The sequence below is a fragment of the Vulpes vulpes genome, chromosome 6 (assembly GCF_048418805.1).
Source record: "Vulpes vulpes isolate BD-2025 chromosome 6, VulVul3, whole genome shotgun sequence".
Taxonomy (NCBI): Eukaryota; Metazoa; Chordata; class Mammalia; order Carnivora; family Canidae; genus Vulpes; species Vulpes vulpes.
In genome coordinates this window covers 5,488,496-5,509,818 of record NC_132785.1, presented here as the reverse complement: position 1 = coordinate 5,509,818, position 21,323 = coordinate 5,488,496, and the positions used below count along the sequence as shown (strand labels likewise).

General features: G+C 45.9%; 1 protein-coding gene across 1 annotated transcript in view; it reads right to left on the bottom strand.

Annotated features, from left to right (window-relative positions):
* Positions 1 to 3,114: 3,114 nt before the first annotated feature.
* Positions 3,115 to 21,323, bottom strand: part of SIAH3 (siah E3 ubiquitin protein ligase family member 3) — a 72,129-nt gene continuing 53,920 nt past the window's right edge. The window contains exon 2 of the mRNA XM_026017252.2: positions 3,115 to 9,295. Within this exon, the coding sequence (XP_025873037.1) occupies positions 8,627 to 9,295 (669 nt within the window). The 3' untranslated portion in view covers positions 3,115 to 8,626. The remainder of the gene's footprint in view (positions 9,296 to 21,323) is intronic.

Here is a 21,323-nt window from a genome sequence, read left to right as displayed (position 1 = left end):
GTACTTTATGGACTCTTTCTCTCCTAGGTTTGCCAGATTTAGCAAATAAAAATACAGGATACCCACTTAAATTCAAATTTCAGATAAGCAATGAATACTTTTTTAGCATGAGTCTGCATATTGTGTATTGCAAATATTGCAAAAGATAATCTAAATTTTTTGTTGCTGTTATTTATCTGAAATTCAAATTTAACCAGGCATCCTGTATTTTACTACATAGCCCTATTCTCTGCTGTCTCCTCACTATAGCCCATTCTGCGACTGAGCCTCTTCTTCAGGATGTGGTCCCTACTGTAAACCAGCCCTAGTGATAAGGGTTTTTCAGATTTTCCCTCATCCATAGAGCACATTTTCCTGGGTTGGGTTTTTGTTTTTTGTTTTCAAGACAGAGTCAGAAACTTTATGCAAAATAGGCATCACTTTGTTTTCCTTAGTCTTCAGGACTGAGAAATGTGGAAATATGAGAAAAGTTCAGTCAATAAAATGGAATCGTTCATGAAGAAGTAGGCTGTTTGCATGTTGATTCTTAATAGCTTAAATAAAATCTTTAAACAAAGTGTTTTGTAATGTTTCCACTGCTGCTGAAGCCTCCGCAGACACTGTCTCCAGCAGCAGGTCTTAGACACTAAATGTGTCCCCTGAAGTCCGTCCTTGGGTGCTGGGTGCTGGGTGCTGTGGGAGGGAAAGCAAGCCCCTCGCATGGGCAGGACTGGGCCCAGACTGGTGGCTGGGTGTTTAGGGAAAAAATGAGCCTTCAAGGAGAATTTCCTTGAATATTGCCCAACAGCCTTCTATCAGTGTTCGCAGAAAGCAGGACCAAGTGGTGGCAAATGGGCTTGCGTTTTGAATGATCTGGCTGTTTTGGGGGTGCTTGATTTCCCGTTTTACTTTTTTTATCTGTAATTCCCAGAATTATCTGTCATATCCAGTCTAAAAAAATATTTTTTAAAAAAGTCAATCTCCTGTGTTACTAATGAAAGTCAAACTGGAGCCCAGGAGGAGAAGGAGAAGATGGGGGATGTAGTTGCCCCCCAGATGGGTGGTAATCCACATTCCCAACTTGGATCCTTGATGGAAGCTTTTCCCACTGGCCCCCTCCACCCTTGCAAAGGGTGTGTTGAGTATATATCTTGTCTTCTTCCAGGCTAATAAGAAAGCAGTTCAGTGATTTCCTTTTCTCTCACCCCATAGGCAAGGCTTACATGGAGCTTAGCTCCGAGCTGCCTCAGAAAATGTCCCGAGATTCACATTCCCCACGGAGGGCCCTCCCTAAATGATGACCCTGCTCAGACGTCCTGGGGAGGTTTGCAGGATAAATAAATGCCTCCCTGGGGATTCGCTAGGTAACTCCCTGTCAGCGCTGGGGGCAGAGATTTAAATACCAACCTGGCAGGGATTTACTGATGAGCCCCTTCTGTGCTTGTGGGAAGATTTACACAGTCCCTTGACGGGTACCAGGCTGCGGGGTGGGGGTTGTCACTGGGTGACACTCAGTACTGGGGATCATTCTGTTCTGGCCTCCATCAGCTGGCCATGGGTCATGGCTGATGAGCTCTGGCATCCTACCTGCATAGCCATTTCTCCTGCTTCTCTGTCCCCACCACCCCGAATGATGGAAGAATAATTTCCTCTACTACCTGGTTACAGGGAACTCCTCCCTAATTCCCTTCTTAGATCCTTTCTGATCTCCATTTAAGTGTTTACTGCTTCGCCATCAGAATGAAATATTGGCCACTTCCCCGTCACCTCTTTTCCTGTCTTCCTCCCTCTTATACAAGGACCAGCTCTCTTCTTCAGGTGTTGTGATTGGCTCCTTTGTTTTCTGTGGCTCTTTTTCTCACCAATGAGCTCATCCCTGCATTTGAGAATTGAATGGTCAGCCACACCCTTAGCAGAATCCCAGGGAAGAGAGGGTTAAAAATCAGAACTGGGTTTTGCTCTGGACCTCCTGAATCAGAATCTCTGGATCTGGGACTCCAAAATTAAATTCTCCTGATATTTCTTTTCTTTTCAAGATTTTATTTGTTCAGGAGAGATACACAGAGAGAGGCAGAGACATAGGCAGAGGGAGAAGCAGAAGCAGGCTCCCCTGGGGGGAGTCCTGATGTAGGACTCGATCCCAGGACCCCAGGATCATACCCTGAGCCAAAGGCAGATGTTCAACCACTGAGCCACCCAGGTGCCCCTCCTGATATTTCTTAAGCACCTGGAAGTTTGGAAACTAAAATCCTGGGTCCCAGAGTGGGGCCAGAGACAAGGGGCCTTTCTTCCCATGTCAAATCTCAGGTGGGTCAGCTTCTCACTTCTCTTAGTGGAGTCTCACTCTAGCACTGAGTAACCTTCCTGCAGGGCTCTGAAGGTATTTGGAGGGAAGGGGCACCTGTCTGGAATAGTGTGGGATGCAGAATTGTCCCAAGAGAGGCCCTGGCTAGAGAATTCACCTGGCTCATGAATATTCATGCTGGCCACATGGTCAGTTTGATCACTCCGATTAATTCAGGGCAGTGTCAGTAGCCTTTGTGAGGGCACAAAACAGGTTCTGGGAATAAGGAAGTAGGAAAGAAGATAGAGGTTAACTTGAATTGACAGGCAATAGGATTAGTACTCTTGCTCAATCCTGATCTTGTGAGTAACCAACAGTGGCCTGAAATTAAAGCATTAAACCATGAAGGCTCCCTTGACAACTGATCTGATAGGCCCAGAAGTAAATTTCAGGAGGGGAGAGCAGAGATAACGGGCACAGGGAGGAAGGGAAGGGGAGTGGACGCCTGTCTCTTTCTTTGCAATCCAGTGACCCCCTCGGGGCCGCACCGTATGCTGAGCTAGTGTTGTGGGCAAATGAGTTGCCAGGGCTTTTATTCACCTCTAGTAGCACTCTCTTCCTTACATCCAATTATGACTTTAAAATAGAGGCAAAAATGAAAAGGGGAGGAAGATAATGAAACATAAGTCAACTATGGCAGCTGGCGAATTTCTGATAATTGCTTTTCCTTGTAGCATTTCATTTCTGTTCCCGCATATTGCACAGTAGCCTGTGGGAAGAGAAATAAAAAAAAAACAACAACACAAAAAACCACCACTAACAACAAAAAACAACTCCAAAGAATTCAGGAAAACAGTATCAAATGCACTTTAATGACACTCTTCATGGGAGACAGGATAGAGGTAAAGTAGCGTTCTAAGTTTGCTTCTTGCTGTCTTTAACATCATAAGAAAGCTTAGAAAAGTATATATACATCAGTTCAGGGTAAGTAAAATGATTCTCAGTTTCCCTTCTCTTTCTTATGTCAATACCCTAGAAAAAACATTAAAAAAAAAAAGAGGAGTGTTTACAGTACTCAAGGTAAAATATTTTCACACAATGCTGGAAAAGACAAACTCTAACTCCTGTAGGTAACCCATGTGATAGCCTGATTTGGGGGAAAAGAATCGATGTTTATCTACAGCAGATCTCTTGGATCTCTTTCCCATGAGGTTTTTCTTGGCTGGCCATTCTCCAGGTTAATGTAACAGAGAACTCACTAGTTCCTGAAGGAAATTTTCAGAACAGATCATCTAAGGCCTAACAATCTACTGGGAGACTCTACTTCTGATGCTACTTGTAGGGGAGGTTTTCATTAGAGCATAGTTTTGTGATGTCCCGTCCACAATCCCTTCCTCTTCCACCAGAAATCCAATCCCCGTGGAAGCTTTGGCAAACCTCACTTCTTCCCTCACACGGAATCCACTGGCACCAGAGTAACTGGTTTACTGTTAACCTTCAGATTCTTCTTGCTGCCAGACACAGCCTAGAGTTTCTCTTGACTTTCACCCTAGCGGGAACCATGCCCCTAATTTAGGAAAAGTATTGGTTAGAGTGGGCTACAGATTGTGAACAGGATCCTTTGTCAGGTTGCAGTGGAGTGAAGCAGCCAGAGTAGGAAAGTAAGGTGCCATCTCTTGACTCATTATCTCTTCTGTCCCTTTGTGCTGCATAAAGGTCCTACTCTCTCTGATGGTAACACATTTTATGGGATGTTTGAAAACACTGCTCATGGTGCCCTCAGGTGTAGGCCATTTCCAATCACTAATTTCAAAGTAAAATATTTCTCTCTTTTTTCCTCATCTATTTCTTTAGACGAGGTTTTCTGGTCTACATGTAGAGATAAGAAAGATGACCTGTAAGAACAAGTAACAAGATAGTCTAGTCTTATAGAGCGTGATTTTACTTTTTGGATTGGGATGGCCAAGAGGCTGGTTTTGTGGAGCTATGCCTTGTACGTGAAAATCATCAGATAGCACGCCTCACCCTAACAGCAGTAGAGCAGGGTCTGGAGAAGGGCAGGGAATGCCTGTGAAGCTACTTAGAAGACCCAGACTCCCTTCTACAGAACAGATTGTGTTTTCCCCATAATTTGCTGTTCTGCTAGGTTGGCCATAATCTGTGTCCCTGTCATTGTGGCCAACAGAATTTACTTCTCCTTCCAAAGTCCCCTCTCTTCCACACTGCTGTGTGCAAAAGGGATGTCTTGGCATTGGTGTGCTGGTAAACGTTTAACAGCTAGTTTTCCATGGGGGAAAAGCCCTGGCTTATAACATTTGCCAGTTTCCAATGGTCATAAACACTACCACCACAGCCGATTTCCAGCTATTGCCATAACGTCACTCAATATGGAGTTGGTGGCGCATCATTGTGTGGCATGTTCACCATACAATTATGGTGGATGAGAATAATCTCAAGAGCACAGAAAATACAAGAGTAGTGAAACAATTAGGAAGTGGTGAGTTTTGAATATTTGTCACCTTTGTTTTTAATATAACTAATTGTAAATTTAGATAATCTAATTTTTAGTAATGGCTGTACTTAGCTTGCAGATTTCCTAAAACATTTAACAACTGATATACAAACCAGCTTTAGCACAGCAGCTGTCTTGGGCTGGGAGAAGAGCAGGAAAAAAAGAGAAATGAAAGGGCACAATTAGTACTAAAAGGCCTCTATGCCATTCAGACTTTCTGAGCCTTGGGTCCACCAATTTATAGAAATGCACAAGTTGCTATTGGTCAGAAGCCTGGACTTTAGAGTTAGACATGTGGGTTCCAGACCCAGCTTCACTATTTGCTGGCTGTATGATCTTAAATGAGGTTCAAACTCTCCCAGCTTAAATTTTTCACAGGTACAATAACAGTACCTATTTCATAAGGTTGTTATGGGGATGAAATGAGATAATATATTCAAAGTGTTCAATCTACTGTGTCACATAATAAACCCTCAATAAATGGTAGCCATCAGTACTGTTATTATTATTAACCTGGCCTATTTCTAAAATGTCCATAGTAGCCATGGGTGGTGATGGGATCTATCTCAGATGCAGGTCCATGCAAAGACTGTCAAAGACAACCTTTGTATGGGCTGACCTCCTTATCAGCGTCTACCGGGTATGTAGACACCTCTAGGGGAGGGATGTCTACACGTCCTGAAAAAAATCATTCTCACAGATGCCTGAATTTTAAGTACTGGTGACTCCTTTCTTGCGGTAAGTGTGGCTTTCTCCCCAGGCCTAGTTTTAGAGTGCAGATACCCCTTAGAGGGTGAGTCATTAAGTCAGCGCCTAGGTGTGAATGATATCATGGGATGCCAGGGCTCTTCACCCCACAGACTCTCCAGACTCCCGGGAAATCTGAGAATGAGGATCCTGGAGTGGGTGATGAGCCTGAGGGCACTGAAGACTCCACAGCTAGTCCCTCACTCCCCACACCCACCCCTGCCTCCAGGTGGAGTGGATCTTCAAGCTGAGCTGCCTTTAAAAGCAAATCCAGGCCAGTCTCTCTCTCTCCCTGATCACTCAGGTATCTCAGAACAAAGACGGGGTTGACCTTCAGGCCCACAGTTGACGGATGAGGTGGGAACACTCCTGAAACCTTAGGGGTCAGCCTTTCTTTTTCAAGAACATCAATGTGTAGTCAGTTGTCTGAGTTCTAATCATGGTCCTACTTGATGTGTGACCTTTGGAAGGTCATTTCATGTCTCAGAGTCTCCATTTTTTCTAGTATATTGAGGGTGCCAATAATAAGTAACCCAAGACTGGAATGGGAGAGCACTCTGACTATAGAGCTCGCCACAGCACAGTCTGTTGGTACTGTTTTCTCTAGTCATTGTTTTTGGTTTGTTCCTTTTTCTACAATTCTTCACATGTGGATATAGAGAGGAAGGCTTTCTTGGGAGCACCACAGATGTATGAAAATAAAACATTTCTACCCTTTATTCTAAACATTTCTAAGTACCGAAAATACAAGTTCCTACCTGGGGTCACCTAGGCATAATACAGTCTTGTGTGCAATAATGGCCTGAAGTTATTTCCAGTTGGGCTCAGGTAACAGCACAACAAGAAGGCAGAGGTGATGTTTTTAGGAATTCTAAGGCCCCTGTGAACTGTAATTATATTCTTGTTGAGGTTTTGTCTGTTTATCTGGGGCACCTGTGATGCTATAGAAATGTTTCAGAGTAGTTGAGTATCAGAAACCAGGGGAGGAACTGTGGCTTCTCAAAGAATCAAACATACGGGCAAGGAGATCTGAGGTTTTGGGAATGGTCCTGGGCATAAAGTCAGGAACCAAGTGAGCCAGTCTGTCCCAGTGCTGACCAACCAGCCTCAGCTTGTTCCTGGGCTGTCTGTGTGGTTGAGGGGAGAGCTGGTGCCCTGGTAGGATGTTCTGACAAAACAAGAGCAATCCCTTTCCTTGGGATCATGACCTGATACTTGCCTCAGTCAGTGATACGATGTTTATTGTAACACCCCCTTACGATGTTTATAGAGCCCTTAGGGCTCTAACCTAACAAAAGGTTGGCCCCAGGGTCTCAGCGATTGCTGTGTGTCTAGAGGGGGCTGCATTAAGACATTTTCTACTGACATGCCACCCTTCTGGTGCTTGGGGTGTGGGTTGGCAGCACAGGTGGCTAGAGGATTTCCTAATTTGGTGAGGGGAAGGGAGTTATGTTTTGGGATCAATTATTTTTAGTGGGGAAAAGACTGCTGATGGCCAGCCAGGGCAAATTGCCTAAAACTAAGTACTCACTTGGAGGCCTGCCCAGATGCAGCCAAGTTGGCCGAGATGAGGGAAAAGGGCAGAGAGCGACGTCTGGATGGCGCAAGGCTCACTCAATTCTAATGAGCATTGTGTGGGGTTCAGGTGCCATGCTTTACAGCGGCTAGAGAGCAGCCAAGGAGAGAACAGAAACGTCAGACAGGAGGGAGAAGGGGGTCTACTGGGAAGGCTGAAAGGTGTTCACCATTGAACAGAAGGGACAAAGTCGATTAAACATGCTTACTTTCTTCAAATACACAAGAGAGACTTCCACAAGAAGGTGTTCAGTTGTTCGGACAGCAAATATAAGAAAGCAGTCTACGTAGAGGCAAGATGGATTTTTGTCACCTTTTCATTCACGCTGCAACAGGGAGCTGATAATAGTTGACCAGTGACAGTGTTTGTGTGCTGAACGGGGCCCTTGGAGCATTTAGAAAGTAAGAAAAAGAAAGAGGACCCCCTCTCCCCCGTCCCAGGATTATGAGCCACCTCTGACCTCCAAGGTCAGAGGTCTTAGGCACACCCTCCCAATTCCTTGGGTTTGATGCTCAGCTGTGGTTCTGGTTCACAGGATATCAAGAGTAAAGTGGGTTCTTGGTGTGATACAAGAGTTCCACCCCAGTGGCAGGACTGACGGATTTTACAATTTGATGATAAAACTCTCTGAAGAGAGAACGCCCTCCCAGAAGTGGAAGATTGATTTTATCTTTTTTTCTCAGTGGCTTCTCTTCTTTTGCATCTTGCCTGTTCTTTTCTCCTACTTGCTCAATGGAGGGTGAAGAGGTTTTCAAGAAAGCACCAAAAACATGAGGACTTTGACTCCAGCACAGGAACTGACCGCCCAGGCTGACAGCAAGCCCACAGCAGCCTGCCAACAGAGAGTTCAACATCTACCCACCCCCATGAGTCCCAGGGTCACTTTGGTGGCCTCGTGGCATGATATTACCTCCCGTCCAGTACCCTGGCCTTTGGAGGAAAACCCATCTCCTTGTGTCCAGGCAGCTTAGCTCTGACCCTCAGCTTTCTGGGAGGGGGTCAGAGTTGTAACTGGTTGGTTTGAAGTAGAACTCTGAGCTGCCCAGGTCCCCTTCCCCACCCTGCTGTCCTCACACAATTCCGAGTTAGCTTGGTCTGAAGTAGCCTGAAAAGGAAGAAATGATTTGGACACTAAGTCTCCTTTCAACCCCAACAGTCTGTTTTGTGGTGGTTGGTGTCTTTTACTCACGTGGGAAGTAGTGAAGAAGGATGCTGGGGGTATAGGAAATAACCATTCTGACCGAATTGGATGACAAATGCTCTCTAAAGCCATACTGACAAATCAGGACAAGCATCACACCAAGATGTTGAATCACAGGCTGTTGACCTACTGTAATGCCCATGGCAGACAAATACTAAATACCACAAAGTACCTGAGACAAAAAAAAAAAAAAGAAAGGAAGGAAGGACAGAAGGAGGGAGAAGACTAAAAACAAGCCTGGAGTCCTGGCATTCAGAGATCCCAGGGACACAGGCAGAGAGTCTGGGTGGACGGTGGCTGTGCCCAAACATCTGGCGACCTCTGGTTTCACATCTCGGCTTCTGAGGAGCAGACCTCTGTAGCAGTGATGGCGATACCAATGGCAAGGCTGCCATTGTCGGAGAAAAGCTGGGCCAGTGAGGTGTTGAGGACCAGGCAGTCCCCGTCGGTGATCACTGAGTCCACACACTCAAGGACAGACCGAGGGGTGGCCTCCCATTTGAGACGCCGATGGTTTCTGTTGAGCTCCAGGCGATAGGTGAAGCAGTCGGCCTGGGTGGGGGTCCCAATCAGCATCATGGTGGCAAAGAACTGGGGGTGCCCTTCGTGCCTCTCCTGCTTCCTAAGCACCAGCAGAAAGTGGTGGCCCAGGCAGGAGTGCATGATGATCCAGTCGGCTGGGGCGGGGAGGTGCATGTCCGTGGCCAGGAAGACTATCTCAGCCCCCTGAAGGATGTCGACCCTATGCATCTGCCGCAGGTGGGGTACCACCACCTCCAGGTGGCCTTCCCACTGGCAGGAGAACAGGGGGCACATGCAGGGCGTCACCTGGGCGGCGTGCAGCCCTGCCTCCTGGTGATGGAGGTGGTGCGGGCGAGCATGGTGGCGGAGGTGGTGGTGGGGGCGGTGATGGCGGTGGTGGTGGGTGAGGTGATGAGGGGGGAAGTTGCCTTGCTCTGGTGCACTCTGGGTGACGGTGCGTCGGCTGGACACATACTGTGGGAGGAAGAGCAGAGCGTTAGTGGTTGAGGCCAGTCTCTCAGCCTGGCCGAGACGCCCCAGGTATGCCATGTGTTGAAAGCAGACTCCCCAGTGCAGATAGAGAAAGCCTGCTTGCTCTCTCTCTTTCTTAAGAAAGGGGGAGACATAGGAGCAGAGAGGTGGAGAGAGAAGGGGAGAGAGTATCTCAAAGCAGACTCCATGCTGAGTGTGGAGCCCAACCTGGGTCTCAATCTCATGACCTGAGATCATGACCTGAGCCGGGATCAAGAGTCCGACGCTTATATCGACTGAGCCACCCAGGTGTCTAGAGAAAGCTTTGTTTCTTAAAAAAATGAGAGGATTGCAAGATTGTGTTCCAAAGTGGCAACACCATTTTATATTCTCATCAACCATGTAAGAGGATTCCATTTTCTCCACATCCTTGCCAACACTTGTGATTATCTAATCTATGAGACAAAATTGATTATTTTGAGTGTTTTGCCAGAATTAGATGATGAGGCATTGTTAAGTCCTCTCCATGACATTTCATTTTGGTGTAGAATCTAAATTTTTCCAATTAAAAATAGAAGCTCCTCTAAAAGATTCCTCCTGAAAAAAGGGATTTTCCAAATCTAATAGTATATTAAAATTTTTTTTAATTGAGGTAGATGCCTTGGGTAGTTGAGATTTTGAGAATTCAGTCCAAGAAAATACACTATTTGTGTCTTGTTGATTCTTTGATAAGATACTGAAACAAATAGGTAATTTCCCCCTCAACATGCATTATGATGGTCACTAAAGAACAACATCCACAAAAAACCAAAAAAAAGTTTTTCCTCTTTTGATACTGTTAATATTTTTGTGCAGGCATTAGAGGTCAATGGAATTCCTGCCTCTCTTTCTTATCATTGCTATTATTTTTAGAACAAAATTTCAGTAAGTGCCCATTTGTCCTTCCTGTGATACCAGGAGTTGTGCTATCTTGGGTGTCCTTCTCCTGGGTCCTGAGGTGGGATGCAGGGCTGATTAGGTGCAGTTGGGCCACAGTACCCAGGGAGGGAGCCTCATTATGATTCTGAGGACTCCACCTCACCAGGCACATTTCTGCCCTGTTCTAGGCTCACTGTTGCAGAGCAGCTTCCTGGGGGCTGAACATGAGGAGCCCTCCACCCTGAGACTCTCCCGGCCTTTCGTTCCTTATGGCATTGTGTCCATAAATGCCCTCAAAAACACCAGGAGCTGTGATGGCACCTTCTGATCAGGTATTATCAGTACACATTTATTGAATACCTTCTATGGATGGCCAGACCAGGAGGGCACTAGGGGTGCAGCTGTGAGCAAAACAAACCGTGTTTCTGGCTGTGTGGGGCACAGACATTAGCGTGCCTATCATTAACTGTGATTTTTGCAAGGGTCCTCCCTGTGACACGAGGACTACGAGTCATATTTTTCAGCTGAAGAAACAGGGTCCCATAGTAACATGCCCAAAGTCACAAGGCTCGTAGGGGAAAGGTTGGGGTCTGTTTGCAGGCCTCCTGACTCTGAACATAGCAGCTCGTCACCTCCTTCCCTCACCCTGTGGTCATCCCTCACTCCAGCTCCGCCTCCATTTCTGGAGCTCCAGTTCTGTTTTCTTGAATTAGAATGCAGGTCACCATGCAATGGGATGGTACCTCCGAGAGGCACAAGGCCACTATGTGGCAGCCATTCTCTGAGCCATTCTCTGAAGGTGCGGTGACCCTTCTGCCCTAACTCTCCAAGCCCTTTCAGAAGGACCACCGCTGATTGGGCCCCTGCCTCCTCCCCTCCTTTCCTTCTGTCCCCAGTGTGTAGGGGTGAGGGCGAAGGTCTGCCTTTCACCCTGGCCACTAGGGCTGCCAGAGTTTCTGTCTCTTGGGGCTCAGAGGATGGCCGATGGTGGAGGTCTGGCTAGCTTCCCTTTCTTTAGGGCATACAGGACCCCCTCATCCATTGTAGACACCTACATGGTGTGCTGGGGTGGTCACTGTGTGGCCGAGGTGACCTACAGGCAGGTGGAGGTCAAATTAGCTCTGCTCCCAGAGTTGTGAGCTTTAGATGCCAGTTTCCGTGTGCTACCCAGGGAATGCAGTGGACCTGGAGTATGTTCTCCAGGGGCCCTTTAGGAGTCCTTACCCTATTCCGGGATGGAAGCTGATGGGCAGCCTGCTGTCACCCATCCTGCACACCTACCAGGCCCAGGAGGGAATAGGCTGTGTTCCAGAGTCCTGCTAGTGAGGAGTCTGAGTTACCCATTAGTGTTAAATATAGGAAGGGAACTAATTACTATGTGGCCTCTACTAAGAATTAGACACTGTGAAAAGGTAGTTTTATGGTTTTGCTTTTTTTTTTTTTTGCATAATTTCATTTAATTTTTCACAGCAAAGATCAATTTCCCTTTGTTTAAAAAAGTAAAATGAAATCTGGCTTCATTCCTGCCTGCTTGCTGGTGGCATGTACCATTAATCAGTGGGCGATGGGGAGTTCCTCCCATCCCTTGGGATTGTACCAAAACCCAGGCTCACGCACTCTGTCAGACAGGTGCCAGGCCCCCCCAGGTCCTTCTAGTAGACTCAGGCCTGGCAGCAGATCGGCCTTGTCTGTGAAGCTCAAGACAGCCTGGTCTCAGCCTCTCACAGAAAGCCCCAAGCGCGGTCCCCTCCCCCAGCCTCTGAGGAGCTCCTCTTTCTCACTTTGTCTTTACAACGATCAACAGAGAAACAGATTACATTTGTCTTACAGATGAAGAAACATAGAGAGGTTGAGTCACTTGCCCAAAGTCACATGGCTCATAGGGGTGCAGCTGGGAGTAGAGCCCAAATCAGCCAAAGGTGACATAGATCATAGATTGAGGAGATCCCGAGCCGGATGTCAGCAGACTTTGGTCTGTTTCGCTGTTTACTTGTCCAGCGGCCCTGGTTAAGTCAGTTCCCCTATCAACAAAATATTTCTCTCCAAGGGTTGTTTGGGGATCAAATGAGCCGCGTGTGAGACAGCTTGAATGACTACATCAAGTATGACATCAAGATGGCATCTCCATTCAGATGTGGTTTTGAGTGATTACCCTGATGGCCTTCTGCCTCAGTTGGTGCCTGCCTCTTGGTCCTGGTTGGCTGACCTCTGTGTTCGGGGAGCACTTTGGGCGGAGCACAGGCCAACGTGTGGGCCTGGAGACTCTGACGTCACACTTGCCCTGGGGCCTCCTGTCACAACACTGACCCACAACAGAACATCTGGAACTTCCCATCTCAGAAAGGGATCTCTGGGCTAGTTATTCTCCATGAGCCCTGCTCCTGATCCATTTGCCCTTTCTGCACCCTGCTCGGTGCAGCTAATACCAGACACGTGACGTCAGAGTAGGGAGGAGTTGGGGAAGAAATTCCTTGGCCTCACTTTCTTCCCTCCCTCCGAACCCTTGCCAGCGCCTCCCGTTGGCCAAAACCAGTCAGAGACCCACCAGAAGGGAGCTAGAGATGCACTCAGAGGCCAGCTCCTTTTGAAAATAGTGCTGGGTGAGAGGTACAGGTGAAGAGGGGACTTCCCCCCTGTATGCAAATGTCTCAGTTCTCTCCTGAGGCATAGATTTGCTGATCTGACCAGGCTGGGCCTCCTAGGCTGAAATCTGACTAGGCTGATAGAGAGTGGGGGACGGGGAGATGGGTAAATGCCTACAATTCAGTTGGCCGTTTGATAAAAATGTATGTAGCCCCTAATATGTGCAAAGGGCTGAGAATCCCCAACAGAGGAAGATCCCTGTTCCTGCCTCAGTAGCTCACTATGAGTTTGTATAATATAGAATGCAAAACTGCAGGATGTGGGGAGCGGGGGCCCCGAGGACAAAGTGGGGGGAATAGCTCATTTAGTTACTGTGAAGCAGCATGTACACTGGGCAAGGTGTGAAGAGTGAATGCCTTACCAAAACAGGTCAGAGGTTTGCTGATGGGGCACAGATCCGTGTGGCTGGGTAGATGGAGGTCCTGGTAGAGCTGGACAGGAGGTGGCCATGGTGCTGGAGAGCAGTCAGAGGCACCCAGATGGCACCAGTGCTCAGGGGAATCGTTAGGGGGCCCAAGGAACACAGCCTTGCAACTTGGAGCTCTCCTGTGGGCTCAGGATGGGGCCAGTGGCAAAGCCCCACACTTGTCCAACCAGAGGGCCTTGGTAATGGCCATTTCACATGGACTCTCTGCTGCTTCCTTTTGGTCTCATCTTCAACTAGCCTCTTTTCATTTTTTAATTTCTGCGGGAGACTCAGGCATAATCCAAAGCGACTGAAGTGAATGGCTATGCAAATAGAGCATGACATTATCGACTCAGCGAGCCCATGCACTTGCTGGGCCCCAAGAAGGCTCTAAGAATGAACACAGCCTTATTTCTTCACTTCTTCCCTCTGCATTTTCTGATGCAAAATATGTTTCATTTAAACGATCGTTGGGTGAGTGGGGTCACAGGGCTCCTGGCAGGGAGAAAGGGTTCTTTTAATTGGCAAAATGCTAATCGTTTTGGAAAATGAATTCTAATCTTCCCATCTAATACAGTGGATGTGTGAGTAATTACTTTCCTTCACTAAACTGTTAATGCAACATTAGTGATTACACTAATTAAAACTAATGAACTCTTACAGACGGATAAACTCCTCAGTCAATCAGCGATGCCTTCCTCCCATTGGCTGTATTTAACTTCCCATTTGGAAGAGAGATCTTGAATTAACCTTTAGAATAATGTGCAAAATTGGGTTTAGAAGTGTTAGGCTTTATGGACTAGGTATAATTCTTTCCCCAAGCATTTAGGGACACCATTTCCACTGAGGGTGTAATTGAATTAAAAAAAAAAACCCGGCTGCCTTAATTTGATCAGCTACACTTCCATGGTTGGTAATGGCTATCCCTCCAAATCCTGGCCTCCAAGGAGGACATTTGCCCCTGGAAAATCGTGTGACCCCTTTTTTCCAGTGTCTGTTCTCTGTGATCAGCTATTGCATTTCAGCTGAAGGAGGATTTGTGCTCAGTTTCAAATGACAGGAGTTCGCTCTGAGTTTGCTCAGATGTAAGCCGTGACTTCACCAGGGTTTCCAGTGCTTGGTGAAGGAGCAAAGGCAGCGATGCTGGCGTGATAGGCACATCTCACACACACAGAGGAAGGGCAGCTAGGGGAGGGGGTAACATTTCAGGGCAGGTATCAGAGTTTTGGGATAAGATCAAGGCCTGGACCAAGTTGGGAATCAGGCCTGCTAAGAAGAGGAATAATTGTAGCTACTCCTAGGTCCTACTCTGTAGAGCTTAAGAATTCTCACTGTTCCAAGGAAGGATTGTCAAGGCTGAAGGCTGGATGTTGCCTATTGCATTTTCCTGGGTTGCCCTGGCTCTTCACTTCTTCTCCCCAACACCTAGAATGTACACATGCATACAAAACTCAGGATGACTCTGGAATGCCTTCCAAACAGTTAAAAAAAAAAAAAGCTGAGATAGAAAACAACAGTGGGGCTTTTATCACCTGGAATAGAAAACATCTTCATTAGCAAATGTGTCTCATGCTCCATTTCCCCCAGACTTAGTTATACTTGGTACACAGATGGATGAGGTTTTTCCTACGGACAGCACCGATAATATCTATACTTTTCTTTAAAATACTTTAGAGGAGGGAATGTGATATAAATGTGTAACTTTTTAACCTACACTCTAGGGGCTGTCAGTCCCCTAATCAGAAATTCACGCTTTGAGGTGATCATCCAACATTTTATCGAGAAGGCCACACTCCACAGATAACGACTCCAACTGCCTCAATTAACGTCCATATTTCTGATCCCCACCAGATGCTGCTAATTAACATTTCGCAGAGGTTTTCATTGGTGAAATTATTAGTTAGTTAATCAGAATAATAAATGTTAGAAATGGACTTGCCTTGATAGAATTTGTGGTTTTCAAGCTGTGAAGATTGGCTTAAATACTTCAGAGAGATTCTTCACTTTAGGGATGGGCCTGGAAGCTTATTCCCTAAATACTCCTATATCTGGCCACTGAGTCGAGGACCATCTCTGAGAGTATCTGATTCTTCCCTCTGTTACATCGCTGCACACACAGTTTCTTGATGATCAAAATTATGTTTAAATCGAGCAAGAAACTATCAGTTATCAGGCACACAAAAGCTGTGGGTCTTGGGATATGTATGCCATTAACTAGTTAGAAAAGAGGAACATGAAAATTTTGGTGGTCAAAGCATTTTAAAACCAAAGTCCATGGGCAAAGAGCAACAAGAGGGGTCTATATGGATGTCTCCACAGACCTATGTAGGTCTATGTAGGACCTATCAGTCCTATGACTTCAAAAGCCTCTTGACCAATCTGGTCATCATATAAATATAGTACATTTCACTCTGTGAGGGACTGGGAAGGAATATGTGGGTGACATTTTGAAAACAAAAAATATGACCCAGTCCTTGAGATCTTAGGGACCTTTGTTAGTTACTAGATCCTGGCCCTTGGCTTCCCAGGGTTGGTTGATTTATATCTGACGAGCTTCCTGTCTTTCAAGAGCCTTCAGGATGGGGAACACATTGTTCATGTGTCCTCACTGCTAACACAGCACCGGACATGCAACAGATGCTTGATACATACTTGCTGTGCTCATCGGTGCCTTAGTGACAGCTTCATATGTGAGGATTGTGCTGGTTCTTGTCCTTCATATCATTTGGACGGGTCAGTCCCAGTCCCAGCTGGTGCTGTGTGTTTGAGACCAATCAGCCTCTGTGAGATGGATGTCACCATTCTCTGCCTGGTGAATTGCAGCAGCAGTTAAGACCTATCCATATAATCCATTACTTAGAGCAGCTCATACTGAAAATCATAGCTCTCTTCAACTAGGCTGGAAGTCGTTGAGGGCAGAGGCTATGTTTAGTTTCCTCAGTGCCTGGTCCAGTGATAGGCAAATGCAGCACTTTGCAATGTCTGGCTTCTAGGAGACTCTCAATAAATTTTTGCTGCTCGAGTGAATGAATGCACGAGTGATCTATAAATGGAACCCTGTTTTGGACCATTTTCATAGAAAAGCTCTTTGTTTTCAGTTGGAGGCTCTGTCCTCTACCTTTTATTCTTAGCTCCTATAGAAATATGTGGTGTGTGTGTGTGTGGATGTGTGTGTCTGTGTGAGTCCATTGCTGAGGGCTTATCAAGAAGATCTCCTGGCAGCCCTCGGCCCGGAACCCAACAGTGAGGAGATATAGAGTATGTACTGGGCTCTGGCCAGGAGGAGGGCCTGAAGTGTACTCAGTTTCCATCATAGGAAGTAAAAGGAAACTTTGAAGAACAAACTTTTCATGCCAGAGAGGTACTTTATTTGCTTTTATTTTTCACAGAGATTACTCTACTTTGGAATCTCTGGCATTCCTTTTATCAATAGCAGATTACTTTTTACAGCTGTTTGGGAAGGACAGTCTGGTAGGTCAACTGAGGAAATCTGCCCACCTGCTAGACCGACCTAGACCACTTTCCCCTCCCATACTTCGGCAGGACCACTGACCTAACAGAAGGCTGAGTGCCCCCATATTTCCTTATTATTTATTTTCTGCTTCCCATGCACAGGAAGTAATTTCAATTCAACCAAAGCCTACTGGCCCTCCTCCAGCTATCTCCTCCTCATGAGATAAGGCACTAATGGGTTGTGCCTACCCAGAGCTCCTGAACTGGCCCTTGTAGACTATATTCCGGATATCTGGGATCCTAGAATTCCCTACCCAGTGGCTCTAGGTCAACTTTCTGCAGCTATGCTATTTCTGGGATCCAACATCTAGAAGCTGGGCCATTAGACATGGGATGTGGCCAGTGGGTGACTGTTTTGGGGGGATATGCACAGAATTTGGATGCATGGCCTGTGGGGGTTCACTTGCCTTTGCCTGAGACCTATCACAGTGCAGGATTAAGCCTTATCAGGAAGAAAGTGAGACAGGTCATTGGCTGGGGGCTGTGGCCATGCAGGTCACTATGAAGGCATAATTTTTTTTTAAAGATTTTATTTATTTATTCATGACAGAGAGAGAGAGAGAGAGAGAGAGAGAGAGAGGCAGGGAGAAGTAGGCTCCATGCAGGGAGCCCGATGTGGGACTCGATCCTGGGTCACCAGGATCACACCCAGGCTGAAGGCAGCGCTAAACCGCTGAGCCACCAGGGCTTCCCCGAAGGCATAATTATTAAAGTAGGAGGGAAGAACATATTTTAAGACTTTCTCACCTTGGTTTTTACTTTTAAGTATCTGGACTTGGAAATCTGTGGACCTCCATTTGCACTTTTGCCTCGAGCCCTGCAAATGTTAGGGGCAGGCCTGCAGTCAAACCACAGAGTCAGAGCAGAGCCGCTCCATCTTCATTTATTCTTTGGCTCTGCCTTTCAGCTGCGAGATTTTGAGCCTGCTAATGAGTGTTACGAATCTTGGAGAGGAAAGACTTTTTCTTAAAAGCAAATTTTTGTGTAGTCAGATTTTTGTATCTGCAATTGGCAATTTAAAGGTTAAAAATAAATTAACTGAAGTCCCATTAACATGAGCATCTCCATAGAATGACTCTAGTACTGAGGGAGTGGCTCAAGGGAGGTGTGCCAAGCATGCTGGGAGAGCACCACTTCAAGTGGTCTAGACAAGAGCAGGTTGTGGGCAACAGTACCACTCATAGTATGATAGGGGTCCATGCCATAACTTGAGAGAGTGAGCAGGTTGCTAGAAATGGCTATGTATACAGATGTAAACTTCAGCAGCTGTGAGGGGGCAGAGGTGTGTCCCAAGTGGCCTAAGACATTCTGATGGCCAGACTGCTCCAAGGCCATATGGCATCCCTGTTTGTCTGGTTGTTTTTATTTTTTATTTATTTTATTTATTTTATTTGTTTGTTTTTAAAGACATCATGACTTAATGATGTCTTTAACTCCATAATTCATACATTCAGCTCTCTCTGCCAGGACTCCATACCCTCCCAATCCCTTACCCTTAGGATACAACCCCTAGTTGTATCCTTGTTGAGGTGTTCGGTACTCTGACTAGGTCAGGTCTGTTTATTGCCTACTTCCTTTATAACATGCAACATGCTTATTCAATATCCAGTTTTCCTGGACCATGATGTGAGCTCCAGGTGGGTGAGCATTATATCTGTTTTTACCCCTGCGGTGCTTGGAACATGGTAGGTAGCCAAGAAATATTTGTGAAGAGGGTGAATAAATGACTGCTCCCCATTGACTGTCACCCTAACACAATCTAACCACTTTTTACCATCTAGGGGCCACTACCATAGGGCAAGTCCCCTCATCCCTCTCTGGGCTCCTATGAGAGCCTCCTGACTAGTTGAAGTGGGTTGAAAGGTGGCACCCCCAAAAATATGTCTACATCCTAACTTTGGGAACCTATGAATGTGACTTCATTTGAGAAAAATGGTCTTTGTATTCATAAATAAGATAAGGATCTTGAGATGAAATCATCCTGGATTACCCAGGTAGGTCCTCAATCTAATGACGAATATTCTTAGAAGAGTTGGGAAGAGAAGACACAGATAGAAGAGAAAGCCACAGAGGAGAAGACCATGTAAGGATTGAGGCAGAGGTTGGAATGATGTGGCCACAAGCCAAGGAATACTTGGAGTCACCAGAACCAGGAGAAGCAATGAAGGATTCCCTGCCCTAGGGCCCTCAGAGGGGGTGTGGCCTCAGAGACCCCTTCATTTTGGAATTTTGGCCTCCAGAAGTGTGTGAGAATAAATTTCTGTTATTTTGAGCCATCAAGTCAGTGGTAATTGTGTGGCAGCCCTGGGAAACTAATACACGAGTCTCCCTGTGTTCATCCTTGCTTCAGACAGACTGTAACTTTTCTCCCTAAATAACTTAATAGTTTTCCATCACACTCAGGATGAAGCCCAAACTCCCTATCATGGCCATCAAGAGCCAACACACTCTGGTCCCCAGCTAACTCTCTGGCCTCATCTTTTTTCCACCTGTATCACCCTCGCTCCCTTTGCTCTAAGCACATTACCACTCACTGTTCTTTAACATGCTGTCTATACCTGCCATAGGACCTTTGCATTATCTCTTTGCTTTGCTTAGAACACTCTGAGATTCCCATGTGGGTCCCTCTCCCCCTTCTTTTGCATCTTTGCTCCACAATTACCTTCACTTAAAAAAAAACCCTCTCACTCCTCTTATTCTGTTTTACATTACTTCATGGTATTTTTTTTTTTAATTTTTATTTATGATAGTCACAGAGAGAGAGAGAGAGGCAGAGACACAGGCAGAGGGAGAAGCAGGCTCCATGCACCGGGAGCCCGACGTGGGATTCGATCCCGGGTCTCCAGGATCGCGCCCTGGGCCAAAGGCAAGCGCCAAACCGCTGCGGCACCCAGGGATCCCTACTTCATGGTATTTATCAATACTATATAACTATAATGTATTATATAGTCGGAGTCACATGTCTGTGCATGTGCGCTGTACTATATCTTCTCTACTGCAGTGTTTCTTGGGAATAGGAACTTGGCCATCTTGGTTAACTACTGTATCTCTAGAACATTATCTGGTACCTAAAAGTGCAGTCATTTTATTTTGTTTTTAATGAATCAATGGATAAATTCCTTTAGGGCTTAACCTTTTCCATCTTAGAGGAAGAAAGTGTACATGTCACTAGAATGTTGATATGACTATCCCCATTCCCAACACCCTACCCCAACTCTTCTCATGAGTTTTGGGCAGTTCTGACCTGGTGGATTTCTCTCAGCCTGTGACTGCTGAAACTGTGGAACTTTTAGCATCTGTAGGGACCTGGGGAAGCAATGGAGAGAGGCATTTATTCATGTGTGTCTCTGATCCTGGGTGTCTCTTTGAGCTATTTATTTGCAGATTCAAAGTAAAATGTAGCAGAAGCATTCCTGAGCTCACTCTGACTAAACTTCCAAAGTGGACCAGTGCTTAGGGGCAGGTCTAGTTTATTGCATGTAATAGTAGGCTTGTCCTCTAAGACTTTCCAGTCTGTCCATTCTGGCTCCCAGTCTCCAAATTTTCCACCACTGATGAATTCATGCCTGCATACTGTACTCCTCAAAGTCTTCTAGGCCCATAATGGCAAGGCTGTGAGAGAAACAGGGGTTCTCTGCCTGCCTAGGACCCCCAGTTAGGATTCTGGTTTGCTATCTGAGGACTTGCCTCTTTCCTGGATGATTAAGATTGGGAATGGCTTCACTGTCAGAAAACACTGTGCCTACACACAGGCATGGATGTAGCCTATAATCCATCCAAAATGATCATCAACTCACATCCATATGCTAATATCAGAAATGCATGAATCTAGAGCAGAGGACCAGGTCATTTCACACAAATCTTGCAACAGAAGGCTAAGTTCCCAAATAATCAGCTTTAGCAAATTAGGCCTTCCTATAAGCTTATCCTTAAAATAGGAAGTATGTCATTTAATCAAGAGTAGATGGAAAGATAGTGCTCAGAGGAGAAAGAAAACATATTTGAAGTCACAAACTTGGAAATGAATCCTGGCGTTGCTACTAAAAACTGTGACTGTGGGTTCATTAATTAATTTTTTAAAGCTTCAGTTTCTTTATAAGATGGGAATCATACTGTGTCTTAGGGTTGAAGTGAGGACTGAATGGGATACAAAGCACACTGGGTAGTACCTAGCCCCGAGTAAGAAGATATTATTACCATGATCCTTGTGTTCACTGCTACTATCTTTATTGTCAGTCAGCTAGTTGATTGAGATGTAGGCGAAGGCAGTTCACCCTGCATAATTTCTAGGCTCATATAGGAATTAGATGAAATAATAAAAACATGAAAGCCCTTCCAGATGTCCCTTAAAGCTCCCTGACAATTCTCACCCAAGACCAGATGTTTTCACTAGCAAAAGCCTTTTACTGACCATTTCCATCTCACCACTGGCCAGTGGATGCTGTTGCAATGCAGAGTAGTTTAATATAAGTAAAGAGCCTAGCTTAGGGCTTGGAACATAGTTGGTACTCAGTCAGTGATTACTATCACCTTCTTCATCATCTGCATTGC